The 15,639-nt window shown below is 37.9% G+C and overlaps 1 protein-coding gene across 1 annotated transcript; it reads left to right on the top strand.

Moving 5' to 3' along the window:
- Positions 1-80: 80 nt before the first annotated feature.
- Positions 81-14,508, top strand: LOC131929664 (uncharacterized). Its single transcript, XM_059285983.1, has 3 exons — positions 81-186; positions 3,423-10,426; positions 10,602-14,508. Exons 2-3 carry the CDS (start codon positions 3,431-3,433, stop codon positions 11,829-11,831), a joined length of 8,226 nt encoding a protein of 2,741 aa, XP_059141966.1. The 5' UTR covers positions 81-186; positions 3,423-3,430; the 3' UTR covers positions 11,832-14,508.
- Positions 14,509-15,639: the final 1,131 nt, after the last annotated feature.

The raw sequence follows: 15,639 nt of genomic DNA, 5'->3' as shown, positions 1-15,639 counted from the left end.
TCACAAAATTCAGCAAAAAATAATAAAATAATAAAATAGTTTGTTTTGTTTAATAGACAACTTTTAGATAAACCGTTAATAAAATATCAACTTCCGGTTATTTAGAATCGAGCGTCTCAAAAAAAAATATTATTTAAGCCCAACTTAAATATTTTAAAACTCTGGGCTTGTAGAATATATGAAAAGGTATTTTACACAGCTCTGTATAGTTGTATTACTTAGTTCTCCTTGCAATTTATATCACGTTAAGCTTTAATTTAATGCATGCATCTCTGAGAATTAATCTTGGATTGTAGATCTAGATCTAGATCTAAGAATCTAGATCTTAGATTTCTCCCTCTCTTCTAGTTCTAGCTAGCTGGCTATCGCAGCTATCTGCAGCGCTAGTGAGCACTACTAGAGTCTAGATTTAGAAATCTAGAGTCTTGTAGAGTAGATTTCCTCTGCGCGGTCAAGCAGGTTGTGAAACGTGTACAAAATAGCGCCCGATGAAAATCGTGAGTTTCGGAATTTTTCGCATTGTGTGACCGCGTTAGGAAATCTACTCTAGAATCTAGATTAGATCTAGTGTGTCCTACTGATATTTTCATTTCGACATTTAGCATTTAGGCTGCTTTATTTACTCCACTGCACACATGCAAAAAATAAATAACACTTAAACTGGTAATCTATCGTTGAAGGAAATTTAGGTGCGTAAAAATGGCCACGGCTAGTAAGGTAAAAAAAAGGTGCCTCATTGTTAAGGCTTTAATTAAATACAGTATTACTCGCTAACCCAGAGGCGGGGCCGGCTGCTAACAACAATATGACGTACAGACCGGATGCATGACTTCCAATGATTTTTCGTCTTGGTTCCAGTTACCTTTTTAAAATTACTAGGCTATTTAAAATGTTTACCATGAGCAAAATGGCGGGGTTTTTGCGTTATAAAAACAAACCATAAGTGGCAGAAAAGTATTTTAAAATTTGGTCTGGAGAATGGAGGCTAAATTCAAAAGTTGGTTTCATTAAAATTAATAGAGCTTTGAAAATATCAACCGTATAGGTACAAAAATGGGGGAGAATGTAAATCATTATTAGATTTATCAGTCTATGAAAAAAGAAATCAAATATTGTGAGCTGTTTTTTTTATAAAACCGGTGTTCATATCACAGCTGATTTATTTTTATTTTTTAAAAACCACGTGACCGCTATTTGGCTCATCACTAGTGCATAGCCAATTACAAAGTCGTACCGTTTCGTGGCTAAATATATCAATGCAGGCCAGATATTAACTTTAAACAGCAGTGTTTGTGAGCAAGATTTGCTATATAAACAGCAGCCATCTGTTAAATAGAGTGTCTTCCCCTGAATATCTCAGAATAAGTTAACCAATAAAAAACTTAAACAAGATGGCTGCTTAACCATTCCTAGAAACTAGTCTTTGTATTTATTACTGAAAGGTTTTAATACAATTGTTTAAAAACAAGTACATAAATGAAACTTTGAAACATTTTGTAAATTTTAAAACATAAATCCTCCTAAAAATATGAAATAATTACTAAAATTTAAGGAGTCACCTTTTTTTCACATTACTAGTCTCTGCCAATTTTATGTACCTAAAATGATAGATTACCCTTAAACTTGTTAGTAAAATAACTATAAAACTTTAAACTCACCATAGTGGTCATAACGAATGCCCTAAAATTAAATTTGAAGGCCAATTCTAGCCAGAGAAAGATGTGCATAGATCTGCAAATACTTAGCTTTTCTTGTCATCTACATGTTTGCTGTGGAGGCCTATATTTTGTCTTTTAATGGGACAGGGATTAACACGAGAAATACATTTTAAGAGGCCATTTAAATAAATTTTTCAAAAATATTTTATCTTTGCGAGCTTTACTATATGCTATAAACCCTCAACCCCTGATGACCCGTCCAAAGTGTAACTGCTCGACCACATGGTACAGCTAGTTTTGTCAGAAGAATAAAGCTAAAAGAGTAATTGATCTCAGTGCACAGCTATAAGTCATTGGGCATTAATGTAAGCTATTACACATATAAATTCTGATGGCACACGACATTTACATATTAATTAACAAACTCATAGAATTCAATAATTTACAGCAATTAAATCACAATATTGAAACAGAATTTGAAGCACAACTTACTAATAAATCACCCTCTAAGTAAGTTTAGCAGCTTTAATCTATATATATAATTCTCTTCATGGATACCATAGAAAATACCACGCAGCTTAGCCACCACCCTAATCCGCAACTGTCAGGTGAGCTGTGATTCACCCCGAATGTTTACAATCATAGAGCCGGGTCAGCTATTAGGGGTAGGGGCAGATAATTTAGATTATAAAAGGGGAGGTAATAACAATTTCTGCCATAACTAGTCATTGTCATCTGTAAACAGTAGGTAGTTAGCCTATAGACTATAGGACTATTCATAACTTCTATTATAGGAATTTATGTTGAGCTGGGTGCAATCAGTGTTTTAGGCGTTACTATAATTCCCAGCTGTTTCTTTGTGCATGAAATCATTTGGATCATTCACTGTGATCTGGACTTGACAAACCTCATATTGCCAAGCAATCGTTCAATGATAGACCTAAAAAGCATCACTAGTTAAATTCAACATAGTCCTTGACCTTTATTTTCACTATAGTCTTATTCTTGTTTGCATGCACCACCAATGTCATCCAAAGCCAATACAACAGTAGATTGTTTTTTCTATGAGTATATTACCCCTCACAGTATATCACATTTCTTTACTAATGGCAGTAATGGGGTTAAAAGTTTAACTTTTAGTTCAATAAGGGGAGAGGGTAGGGTTGAAACAATAAAACCGTTTCTCTAATAATAAAAATATATAAGTTTTGAATTATATGCCTACTGTTATAGCATAATACAGGAAATTTGTAATCTCATTTCATAATTAAATAGCTAATTAATTAAATATTGCTAATGATAATCAAGGGCTGGTTCTGCCAGGGATTAAAAGGGTCTATTCTAAATATAATATTATCCCAAATAAATATTAAATCTTTAGAACGATTTGTTTTAAAGATAATTTAATTGCCTAGGCCCTATTTAATTTTTATTAAGAATGGGGAATATTCTTTTTACGTTGTTCAAAAGTGGACTGACCAAAAAAATTTAAATGAAGTGTCTAAAAACTCTACTCAAGTCTATTCGTGGTTGACTGGGAATAACAAGAATAGAGGCCAGATGTGCCTATTCTTAGTCAGAACTGTTATTAAAAGATTTAATTTACTCTGATTATAACATTTTGTACGCCTCTAGTGTTTAGGATCCCATTTGGTCCTATATAGGAATCTGCTCAGTAGGCCTAAAAGTATCATACAAATTTAATTTTGCCTCTTGAATACAATGAAAAAAAATGTTTTGCTAACTTTGTTTTATCTTTTTTAGTTTTCAAAATGCCAAAGCGTAAAAGAAGAACAACACCAAAAAAGAAGAAAAATGAAGAACCACAGGATGATGTATCAGAGTCAGATTCAACGGATAAGCCATCCTCAGCCAAGAAGGTGGCAGTGTCTTCCACTAGCCAGGATGAAGCAGAACAAATATCCAACTTTGCCAGTGTGTCACTGATAAACAGTAGTGACACATCCTTGGCACATTTTTGGTGTAATTATTGTGAGTTTTCTACTGAAGTAAAAAATGAGCTGGTGTCTCACATGCGACAACACATGGTGAAATGCTCCTACTGTGCTTTCAGTAGCCTTTCACGGTCTGAGGTTGTCAAGCATAGCAAAGTTGAACATGATAAAGAGTTGGATACAACCACTGCAGAAGTTGATTCTTCCAGCAGTGGGGATTGTGAAATGGACAAAGATCCATGTTCAGCTTGTGTCTTCTGCGACTTTATGACCTATTCTACCGACCACCTTGAGAAACATACAGTGACCAAGCACCCTGGCATGTTACCTAAATCTGTGGCTAAGATGATAAAAAAGGAAGTAAGCGCTCAGGTGAGGAAGGATGATGCTCTGTTTTACCTCCCCAGTGAGAGTATAATTGAGCGGACAAACACCAGTACAGACACTATAGTCATTGACCCTGTGGAGAACAAAAAACCAAAGGATGTTAAATTTGAAGTGAATTCTGCTTTTGTTGACTCAAAAGCACATCTTTTAGATTCATTGAAGGGGAAATTAGCCGAGGATAGAATAATTGAATTGCTTAAGAAATCAACAGAGAAAACATCTGATGAGCCATTATCATCCAGTGAAGACAAGGAGCCAAGGTCCAACTGGAATGTGAAGGTGGAGACAATGTACTGTTTAACTTGCCCTTACAGCAATGCCTATGTTGATAAGTTAAAGTGTCACACAATAGTACAACACCCGGTCGGGGCGGCAGTGGGCACGTACAACACAGCAGGTGAGGGGGATCAAGATTTAACTTTCTTCTGTGTCAGAGAGGCTTGCAGTTACAACAGCAATGACCCCTGCTCCTACCAGAAGCATCTGATTGAGTGCTGTTCATGTCAGGAGACAATGTCAGTGTTGGAAAAAGAAAGGTTGAAGTCTACCATGACTTATGTCTTGGACTATTTGAAAAAACTGAGTAAGATAGCAGAGGAAGGTTTTCTTGATTTTGCATCCCAAAGTCTTGGTGTTGGTGTGTTTTCTCAATACAGAAAACTTCAAATTACCCACGCTAGTCAAAACTTCCTTCATCCTAGAACAGAGAACTCCTCTACGAGTGGCCTACAAAATTTTTATCAGGCACCTGTGACAGGGTTGCAGAACACAGGCTCAGTAGGGAACCTTCACAGAAATAATGATCCACAAGGAATTCCTCAAAGCTTTAATAGAAACATGGAGTGGAAAACTGGCCACTATCAAGGTTTAAGAGGAGGAAATGCATTAGACTTAAACCCACAGATATCTCCTACAGTACACCAGACTCCTTTGCAACCATCTTTTCAAATACCAAACCCTACTGTATCATCTAACCACTCTGGGTTAGTTGGATACTCATTGCCCAGGGAAAATAGTGGCCCTAGTTTTACACCAGCAGATCGAAATCAAGGCTTTGTACCTTCAAACAGTTTGCCACAAGCCAGCAATACATTTCACACACTGTCAAGCAGAAGTGGGTTTAATCCCGCTTTAATCAACTCAGCTGAACAAATAGGCACTGGGTTACAGCACAGTGCTGACCCAGAGCTGAATGCTCAGAATAAGCAGCAGTCAGTGAATTTGATTTCAGACTCTATTTCTGTTTTACTCAATCAAAGAAGCATGCAAGACGTCTCATCGCCAACTTCAGTGATTTCATTAACAGAGCAGCATATGGTTACCACCCCGCATGCTATGCAGCAAAATTTTGGTGCCCAAAGAGGAATGGGCTTGCATAATCAACCAGTAAACTCTAACAGCCAAGATATTTCATTTCCTTCCAACACACACAATGGGCCACCTCAAGACATGCCTTCAGTACCAGAACTGAATGTAGTACCAGAGCCTGGAAGTGTTGGAAATCATTTCCAGTATCCTATCCAAGTCAATCAGCAACCTGTCCCAAATAATGGCAGCTTTGGTGCACTCCGTGGTGCTTTGTCAACTTCAAGCTCCTCGCCAAACTCCAACAAACAAGTTCAAAACATCCCAAACTTCCTGGTGACAACCAGTGGCCCCACACCCACTGCTGAATCTCCACAAGGATATGTGACAGCACCTACTTTTTTGAATCAAAGACCCCAGACAGGTAGAGCTACAGCCCCTCAACTGCCCAACACTCCACCGAGAAATGCCAATGTCCCAGCCAATGTGGCTGGAGCTTCACCCTTGAGCCCCAGTATTTATCTTAGTGGTCAAGTCCCAAGACACAAAAGGTCCAGCTGGACTGATGCAGACATGAGACCCAAAGGAGCCATTATATCAACTATGCAGAACAGAGGAGCAGTGACACTGAGTGGGAACCCCGTTCAGCTTTATCAGCCTCCTCAAGCTCCTCAAGCACCCCAAGGACACAATGTACGTCAGAGGTTGTTTTCCGCCGGCCAGCCCCGTGGCAGAGGTGGTAGGGGTAGAGCCAGGATGTATCCTCAGTCTCAGAGGTTTGGTCTTGAGGAAGATGACGATGTCATTGTTACTGCTGTTGTCAGATCTGCACAACCTGAGCAAAGTTATCGCCAGCCTTTAGGACGAGGTATCAGAGGATCGGGTCACATGCCTAGGGGAAGAGCACCCAATGCACCAAGAATGCCAGTACAATTCCCTAGCCCCAATATACCGGCAGTTTCTCCACAGCGTAAGGGAGCGGCCTTGGCTCACCCACCTCCACCACCAAAACAGTTTGACATAAGTAAACATTTTGAGGACCTCGCTTGTGTGGTCAATTCAAATTTAGAGGAAGAAGGCAGGGGTGATGATGACATTCAGATTCTTGGTATGACTCCAGGCAAAGACAAAGAGAAATCTAAGGCTGTGGATGCCAGCATGTTCTCTTTCTGTTGTGTACATTGTGGAAAAGACCAAGGGTCCAAGAATGTAATGAAGCAACACATGAAAACCAGACACAATGACTCCTTGCTGGGAGCCTTCACCAACAAGGAAACAGGGCAGTTTCTGTTCTTTTGCCCACAGTTAAACTGTGAATTTATGACCTATGACGAGCACAGGTTAAGTGAACACCTGCACAAATGCTTCAATTTAGACAGCTCAAAACCATTTGATATATTAACTGCAGTAAAAAACTTGAAATCTATGAAGATAAGGCAATTAGATGTGAGGACAATTGGCCGGTCTCAGGATAATCCTATAGACCTAGATGGACAAGGTATGAAGGACAATTTCAGTAGCAGTCTGAATGATGCTTATGGGGACATTGTTGTCAGTGCATCTGGACGGCAGATTGCCAGGCCTCAGACACCACCTCATTTACAACCTCCTCCCCCTCATCCTTACCCTCCACAGCCAAGAGGTCCTATACGTGGTCCAATACCACCTAGGTATCAAGACCCAAGCAGCGCTAGTCAGAGAATGAGATTAAACAACTATCCACAACAGCATGGAATGAGACCTCCGGGGTATACCAACAGACCCAATTACATGAATATTCGTCATCCAAGACCAACTCATCCAGAGGTCAGGCCAAGTTACAGGCCAAATGTTGGTCCTCATGGCAACCCAAGAATGATGATGGGAGGCATGAGGGGGATGGCGCCAAGAGCTCCGAGAATGATTGCACCCCCTCCACAATTACTCGCTCCCCAGGTTCCAATAGTCACCACCCAGAGAGGCGGGGAACAGGAGCCTATTGTGATAGATCTAGACGCAGACTCGCCTGAACAGTCAGTCCCAGTACCATCACCGCAGTCTTTCACAACATTAGACCAGCCGTTTCCTCCCCCCACTGAATCATCAGATCATCACATGTCAGTTTTAGATGCCAGAGTCCCAAGGGAAGTAACCAGCAGCTCCATCCCAACTCTTCAGACAGGGCTTGACACATACCAGAACCACCCCCAAGCTCTAGATACTGGCACTGCTAATGAATGTTGGACACCATCCTCTGTGTCTCAACCCAACTTTGAACCAAGCAATGGTACTAATAGTTTAGCTGCCCAACCTTCAGAAACAAACTGCTCCAACTCAAATGTGCAACAAGCTAATTCTCCACAACCTTTGGCAAGCTATTCAAAGAATAACTACAGCTCTGTACTGAATGATGATGATGACTTTGATGAAGAAGAAAGAGTCAACGCTGTGGTGTTAGAGAAAGTTTTTGCTAAAGTGCCTAACATGCCAAAGACTCTGTCTCATCGCCTAGTTTCCAAATTCAAGGAATATGCAAATTTCCGTGGTGTTAAAATCACACCAGATTCAAAGGTAATTGATGAATTTGTTAGCAAAATATCCTATAAAGGAAACAGCAATGATAATTCAAAAGAGTCATTACCAAAGTCATCTAATGTAAATCCAGCCCCTCCGCCAACTAACTATGATGGAAATTCTACATCAGAAGCACGAGGAATAAATGATCATCTAAACAGTTCAAGCTCGGTTGATGAAACCTATAGCAATACTCATGATTCAGTGGATGAATCTTGTAGCAATAGCCATGAGGATGAATCTGTTGCTTCCTATTCACAGAGTGAAGACAACACTGATAATGAACCCATGAACTTATCAACAACGGAAGATTTGTCTGAGGTCATCACAACTCATGTGATACTGCCACAGCACACCATTCAGTTCTCTGGACGCTTTGCCCACATCATGCAAAAAAACAGTGCCGGAGAATCTGAGGCCAGTGTGTCATCTGGTGACACACAGCTTTGTGGAGAGACAAACATACAGCAGGCTAATAATAGCTTGATGGGCACCACACACAGCACAGCAGGGGAAACCACCCAGTCTCCAGCAAACCTGCAGAGCTGTGATATCCAGGGTAACTCTGCATCACCAGAACATTTTGACACTCAGGAAAAAACAGCTGCTGATCCAGAAATAGAGAATTCAGACATGACAACAGAGCATGATATGACACTCTTGAAAAATGACACTTTCAAATCAACCCTATCTGACTTATCCCTACCTCTGTCAAATAACAGCCATGCTTTCAAACAGAAGCAGAAATACTCACCTCGTAGAAACAGCATTAACTTTCCCCGGGAAAATTGCATTATCATCAAAACAATAAGAAGATCGGGTTCATTTCCTTTGAACTTATCTTCGTCATCCGATAATCCAGTTTCATCTGGTAAAATATCACCAACATCTGGTGACTTTTCAGTTTTGAGCAGAGTTTCAGCTTTACCTTGCAACAATGCAGATTCATCCAAGAATATTTCATCTTCTTCTGGTAAAAATTCACCTGCATCAGGTAACTTTTCAACTTTAAGCTGTGTTTCACCTACATCAGGTAACTTTTCAACTTTGAGCAGTGTTTCACCTACATCAGGTAACTTTTCAACTTTGAGCTGTGTTTCCCCTACATCGGGCAACTTATCAACTTCAAACGGCGGTTCAGCTTCATCTGGCAATACTGCAGTTTTAGACTGCAGCTCAGCTGTGATATGCAACAGCAACACTTCTGCTCTGGACTGTAGTCAAGCTACATCATTCGATACCTTAGCATCAGCAGGCAATAGTTCTCCAAAAGACACATCTAACCCCAATCTTGTAGATGATTTAATTTTAGAGCCCTCTGAATTAAAGCAAACAGCCCATTTGAGAAGCTTTAACTCAGCATGTGATTCTGAGGTAGCTGTTCTCTATCCATCTGTTGAATCTGGCAATGAAGAACAAGACTCGGCCCATAGAATCTCACTAAAGCAAGATCAGGTAACTCTGACTGCAACCACCCCCACTCCCAGGACATCCAGCGTTTATCAAATTGTCTCAGGCCACGCTGATCTTGAGGTTGATGTAGCTGAAAAGCCTGATGACACGAATTTATATTATGTATCAAAGCAAAAACCTCATGAGACTAGTAACAAGTTAACAGTTACTGTAAGAAAGGGTGTGAAAGACTTTCAAAAACAGCAACGAACATTAACCAAGATAATGCCTAAGAAGGCTATTGGTGATGGCACTATCAAACCCAAAAGACAAAGCAAGCTTGTGGACATGAAAACTGGTAAACTTGTATTGAAAGTTACCAAAAAAGGAAGGCCTAGGAAGAAAGCAGAAGTGGGGGTTAAAGTTCAAGTTGTGGCTGAAAAGAAAGATGAAGAAAAGACGGCTGACAATGACTCAACTAAAGCAGCAATTGAAATTTCTGGTAGCTTAGTTGATGAACCCACAGATAAGGAAGCTTCTGAGTCTTTAAATGTGGAACCAGCAAGTGAATTGAATGAAGAACTACCAGAAAATACTGACAAAATAGAAGAAATGTTGAAAACCCCTGAAAAGGATGAAAGTGTGATTGAAAATACAGAGATCTTTGTTAGGCGATCGGATCGAAAACGTAAGGTTATTCTTAGTGACTATAGGGCCAGTATAGATGATCTGTCAGATGAAGATGAAGAGTTTAATTTTGATGATGACGATGATGATGACTCGGATAGTGATAAGAAATGGCAGAGTGAGCTGCATTCCAACAAGAAAAAAGTGAAGAAAACAAAGCCAGCACCTGACCCAACAGCCTACAATACATCAACTAAAGGAAAATACAAATGCTGGCTGTGCAAAAAAATTTTCCTGAAATGTGGCTGTGCCAAAGTGCATTTGTTAAAAAAGCATCAGGAAGGTTTGTGTTCAGTGGATGTGTTACAAACTGAAGAGACAGGATCATTGCACCTATTGTTGTACTGTCCCAGGGACTGCAAGTATGCCACGTTCAGCCTGGAAGGATTTAAAAGCCATGTAGAGAGCTGTGAGAAACCAGTGCAGAAAGAGAATGGAGATGCTGTGTTGGAGAAAAACAAAACGTTCATTGATTGTGTTTATCCTGAGGTGAGTACTTGCTGAGTAGGAAAAACTGTTGGCATAGAAATTAGTTTTAAAGTTCCCAATAAAGTTAGCTGATGAAAAAAAAATTTTTTTTAATCTTGGGCTGATTTAGAATAAGTTTTATTTTTATTTGAGTTTATATTTATTGTGTAAAACTCATGTTTTTAAATTTCCACAGTTAATAAATACTGAGCCAAAAGTCTTGTTGGAGACTTCCAAAAAGAAGCCAGTAGCTAAAGATCCCTCCAAGCCCAGGAAGAGGAAGAAAAAGCCAGTTGTGGATCCTGGTCAAGCTGAGGTTTCTGCTACATTTTCCCCAGATGGGAACACAGTAACTTCAGAGCAGCGCTCTCAACTCCCCCATCCTTCCTCTGTTGGTACTCATCTAAATAATACCCACCAAGCCTTACCTGAAGATTTAAGTTTAAATAGACAAAACTTGAGCCAACAAAATGTTCCTGCATCTTCACAGCAGCACCCTATGTTCAGCAGGCCAATGCCTACTCCGCAGCACAGAATGATGCAAAATCAGCACTTACCTTCACACTTTCCACCAGCGGCCAGAACACCCAATACTGCCTCACGCTTGCCGGTGCAGCACAGAGAAAAGGAAATGCAACCTGGTGTGCATCCTAAAGCACCACAGCCATATTATTACCAGCAGCTGAAGGCTACACAATCCAAGACTTTTAAACAGCCTCTTCATAACACAGGTTCTGTTGGTCAACCCCAGCATACACCTGGTCAACCCCAGCATATGTCGGGGCAGCATCAGGTCCATAACACTGGTTCTGTTGGTCAACCCCAGCATACGTCGGGGCAACCCCAGCATATGTCGGGGCAGCATCAGGTCCATAACACTGGTTCTGTTGGTCAACCCCAGCATACGTCGGGGCAGCATCAGGTCCATAACTTAGGTTCTGTTGGTCAACCCCAGCATACGTCGGGGCAACACCAGGTCCATAACACAGGTTCTGTTGGTCAACCCCAGCATACGTTGGGGCAGTATCAGGTCCATAACAGTGGTTCTGTTGGTCAACCCCAGCATACGTCTGGTCAACCCCAGCATACGTCGGGGCAGCACCAGGTCCATAACACAGGTTCTGTTGGTCAACCCCAGCATACGTTGGGGCAACACCAGGTCCATAACAGTGGTCAGCTCCGCTATGGGTCAGAGCAGCATCAAATGTCTGGCCCTGCTGGAGTCTTGCACCGTCCAGCAACATTTCAAAGGACTGTTAACCCTTCTCGTGACACTGTGAGCCCAAGTCAAAACTTGAAGTACACTCCTCATACTTACAGACATATTCATGAAAGTCACTCATCACCTCCTCACCAAAACCAGAGTTTCAGTAATATTCAAGAAGATTACACAGTAGAAGATAATGGCACCATATGTTTAGAGTAACCATATTGTACTCATTAAGTGTTTTTTTTCCTGATAAATTTATTGCTGCATGGGTACTTTTGTTCTTAAAACTTGACTTTTTTCTAATTCTGTTATTTAACTAATCAAAAATAGCTCTTACTAGGACATGATTTTTTTTTATCATGATTGAAAAAGGGACTTCTTACATTGTTTTTCTGTAATAACATGGTTCCTATATTATTTATGTTATATTTGCTTCAGTATTTTTAATTAGGATTCTAATTAACTAAGATGGATGAATTGCCCTGTTCTAGTAGAATATATACTCTACACTTACATGTTACTTGTTTGATCTTTACAAATGTAAAGAGGTTTTTTGTTGTTATTTTTTTTCTAATTTTAAAGCAATGTTGCTTAGTTCTATCATTTTTAAAGTTAAATATAGAACATAAGCTTTTAAATATTTTTTTAAAGTCTGTACATCTCAATTTTAAAAGATACTGACCTGTTAATTTTAAATTTATTTTAGTTTGACTTTATGATATTTTTCTATCTCAATAAGTATTCACATTTGATTTTATTTTCAAATATTACTTTAGGTTAGAAGACATTTTAAAGCAGGGAGTTGATGCATAACTTTAATAATGTAACTGCTGACGCAAACAAAACTTCCGTTGATTGTAATCCCATCTGAAATATAAATTCAACAAAACATTTTTAGCTACATTTTTTTTAGCTAGATTAAAAGAGATTAATCACTTTTGACTTTATTAGCTAAATTTAGATACTGCCATCAAGGATATAGATCTGTATCCTTGCTTGCAGTATGTAGTTTTAGCAAATAACAATAGCAATCCCTATTTTTCTGTATAATTTGCAAGTTACTGGTAGGCACAATTTTTGCCACTTTAAAAAATTATTTCTTCAAAAGATGTTTCTGATAACAGAATTACATTTATTCATATTACCTAACCTTCAGACTTACAAATTAGAAATCTTTGAGCAATTTCATCAAGCTTAGAGTAAGACTAAATAGCTATTTTTAGATATTGCAAATTGGGATTTGTTTTTTTAGAGAGAAAAAATCTCTGTCTTGACTCCATGGGTAGTTAAATTCATTCATTTCCTCACAAAATTAACTATGGTATTTTTTTTTAATTTTTAATACATTTATTGACTGATTAATATAAAATAGAAGCAAGGTTCATTTTTATTGAAACTGAAATAAAAATTGTGTGTAACACAATGGCTGGATTCTTTATGAAACTTGCCAAATTGAGCATTTACCATCTACACATGTATAAATAATGTATTTTGTTCTATATTAATTGTCTAGAGTCTAGACAATGGTTCAGACAATCTAATTTTCAAACAAAGCATCCTATGAGTGCAAGATTCCCTAACTACTAGAAAGAACATATTTCTGAGCTCTTTTTTTTTTAGTTTTTTTTTTTTAAGCTTTTGATATTCATCTCTTACATTTGTACCATCTGATTTTTGGCACTTTTTGAAAAGGTCCTAGCCTTTCCAGCTTTCTTATTTCCTGACATTTTTTTTATCTCTTTGTTATCTTTCTAGGGTTGTTGGTGATTGTTTAACTGGTATATTTTGCTGTACTCTCTTGGGGGTCAACCATGAATAATGCCTGCACTAGGAGGGCTTAAGACTTTTTTAATGATTATTGGATAGGGGGGTCAAATATGATGTAGCATTTTTTTAAAACAAAAGTGATGAAAAAGATTAATTTTTGCTTATTGGAGGTAAAAATGTGACATCATTTATAGTCGGTAAATGTTTGTTTTGAAAGACTCGTCCATAACATTTACTATTCTCTGGTATTTTTTTTCCAACATGATGGAGAATGCTAAGCAAAGTATGCCATAATTGATTTTATTTTTTGGTAAGTTGATTTTAATACAAAAATGCTCATTGCATTTACCTGTTTAATTTGTTGAGCATGTTAAAACTGTCATTATTGGCAAGCTGTGTTCTAATGGTTGTATTGTATTTGTGAGTAAACTTAAGAACAGTTTTGTATTGGGTTCCTGGCTCTAGTCTGGTCAAGTGAACTATTGGATGCATAAAGCCTTCTCTATATGAATGAATCATAATAAATACCCACAGAGTTTCAGTGAATAATGTATACGTGGCAACATGGCTGCGTTATCCTCATTGAATCTTTCTTAACTTTATGTAACTCAATCGTTCTAACTGTATTTTATCAAGATTTTTAAAAACATTTACCAGCTTAGTACAGCCTGCTCTGTTCAAGGATCTGATTTCAGCAGTTTTATTATGCCTTAAAAACTTTATTTTTATTCTGTGCATGCATTGTATAGGAAAACAGTTTCTTTTGAAAGTTTTTTATTTGGTTTAAAGCTTTTAAAAATAGTTTACAGTTAAGTTTAACATGTATGATCTTTCACCAAAGTAGGCCCCCCATATCTTCATTTAACCCCCATCACCCAATCGTGTGAGGACTGCTGTAATTTACGTCACAGTACCATGTTTGAAGCTTGTTTAAAACTACATGCTAATTTTATCTGATAATTTAATTTTAACAGATAACAATTACATATTTGTTATGATGGATAATATTGTTTTTTTTTTATAGCTGTCTGTCAGAAAGTAAATAATTTTCTGTTGTTTATCATATATATAATATATTATTTGTCAGATCATAGCATATTATAATTTTAAATCATTAAAGCTTTACAAAAAACGTTATTGAGTCTTAATTTGTCTGGTGAGAATCTTTAATTTACTAATATTTCTCTAGTTTTAATCATATCACCTTAAATAATCCAATAGATTATCCTATAAAAAGGCCATGTATTGGTTTTTTACAAAAACTGCTGTTTGATGAAATTACTGGTATGCAGGCGTCATCACTTAAAAGTGATGTAACTAAACGATGTTAATTTTGAACTCAATCTAACCCTTACTAGCTAGTCCACTAACATCAGCAACCAATGTATAATGAATGTTCAGTAAGTTGAAGTAAGTATGCTTATATGCATATATTTAAAGGGCATCCATACAGTAATTATACCCATCATAATTTTCAATTTTAAAAAAATTTGGGTAAAATTTAAGGGCATTTGCAGAGTAATTACATCCATATTGTTTTTTATAAATTGCAGGGGCATCCTTTATTCGTTTTGATTTATTATATGAATATACTAAAGAAAAAGAATGCCCACACTGTTTTTTGAGACACTATAAGGACACGCTTAAGAATATGCATTATTGTTTTCTTATACATTGTAGTGATATCATTTAAAATAATTGTGCCCTTATCGTTTTATATGAACTGTAGGGCATGGTAAAAGGCGTGCTAAAGTTAAAGTATTTTAATGCAAAGTAGAGCTATCTGTAAAGTAAATGGGCGCTTACATAGAAATGATTTTTATAAATAGTAGAGCCATCAGTAGAATATGAGTCCACTTTGATTTTATGGTGGAAGCTATAACGGCCCTGGTAGCCGTTATACGTGGAGCCTATGGGCCTAGGGCCGACCCATAGCGCGGGGACCAAGGTTTACCATTGGTGTCTTCAACATGTACAGTAAGGTTGTATCAATTCAGGGAAATAGTGTACGAATCTAGTATTCTAAGTGTTCGAAACCTTTTCCTCCAATTTGGAAAAGTAGTGTTTTTTCTTCTTCTCAAAGCGAATTAATATTATGACGACGATATAAAATTATAATCATGTCGTTTTCCTTTCATATTAGCTTCATTATCATATATCTGACCTCGACATTAACTAATCTCTAAGCCATATTACTCGTCAGTTAAATATCTTTGCCTGTTGTGTCTTTAGCGATACAAAGGTTCAATGAAACATT

The sequence above is a fragment of the Physella acuta genome, unplaced genomic scaffold, assembly GCF_028476545.2.
Source record: "Physella acuta isolate Inbredline_101_S28 unplaced genomic scaffold, ASM2847654v3 ptg001661l, whole genome shotgun sequence".
In the NCBI taxonomy this organism is placed as follows: domain Eukaryota; kingdom Metazoa; phylum Mollusca; class Gastropoda; family Physidae; genus Physella; species Physella acuta.
Note: the sequence above shows the minus strand (reverse complement) of the source record. Positions and strands in the feature narration are given on the sequence as shown.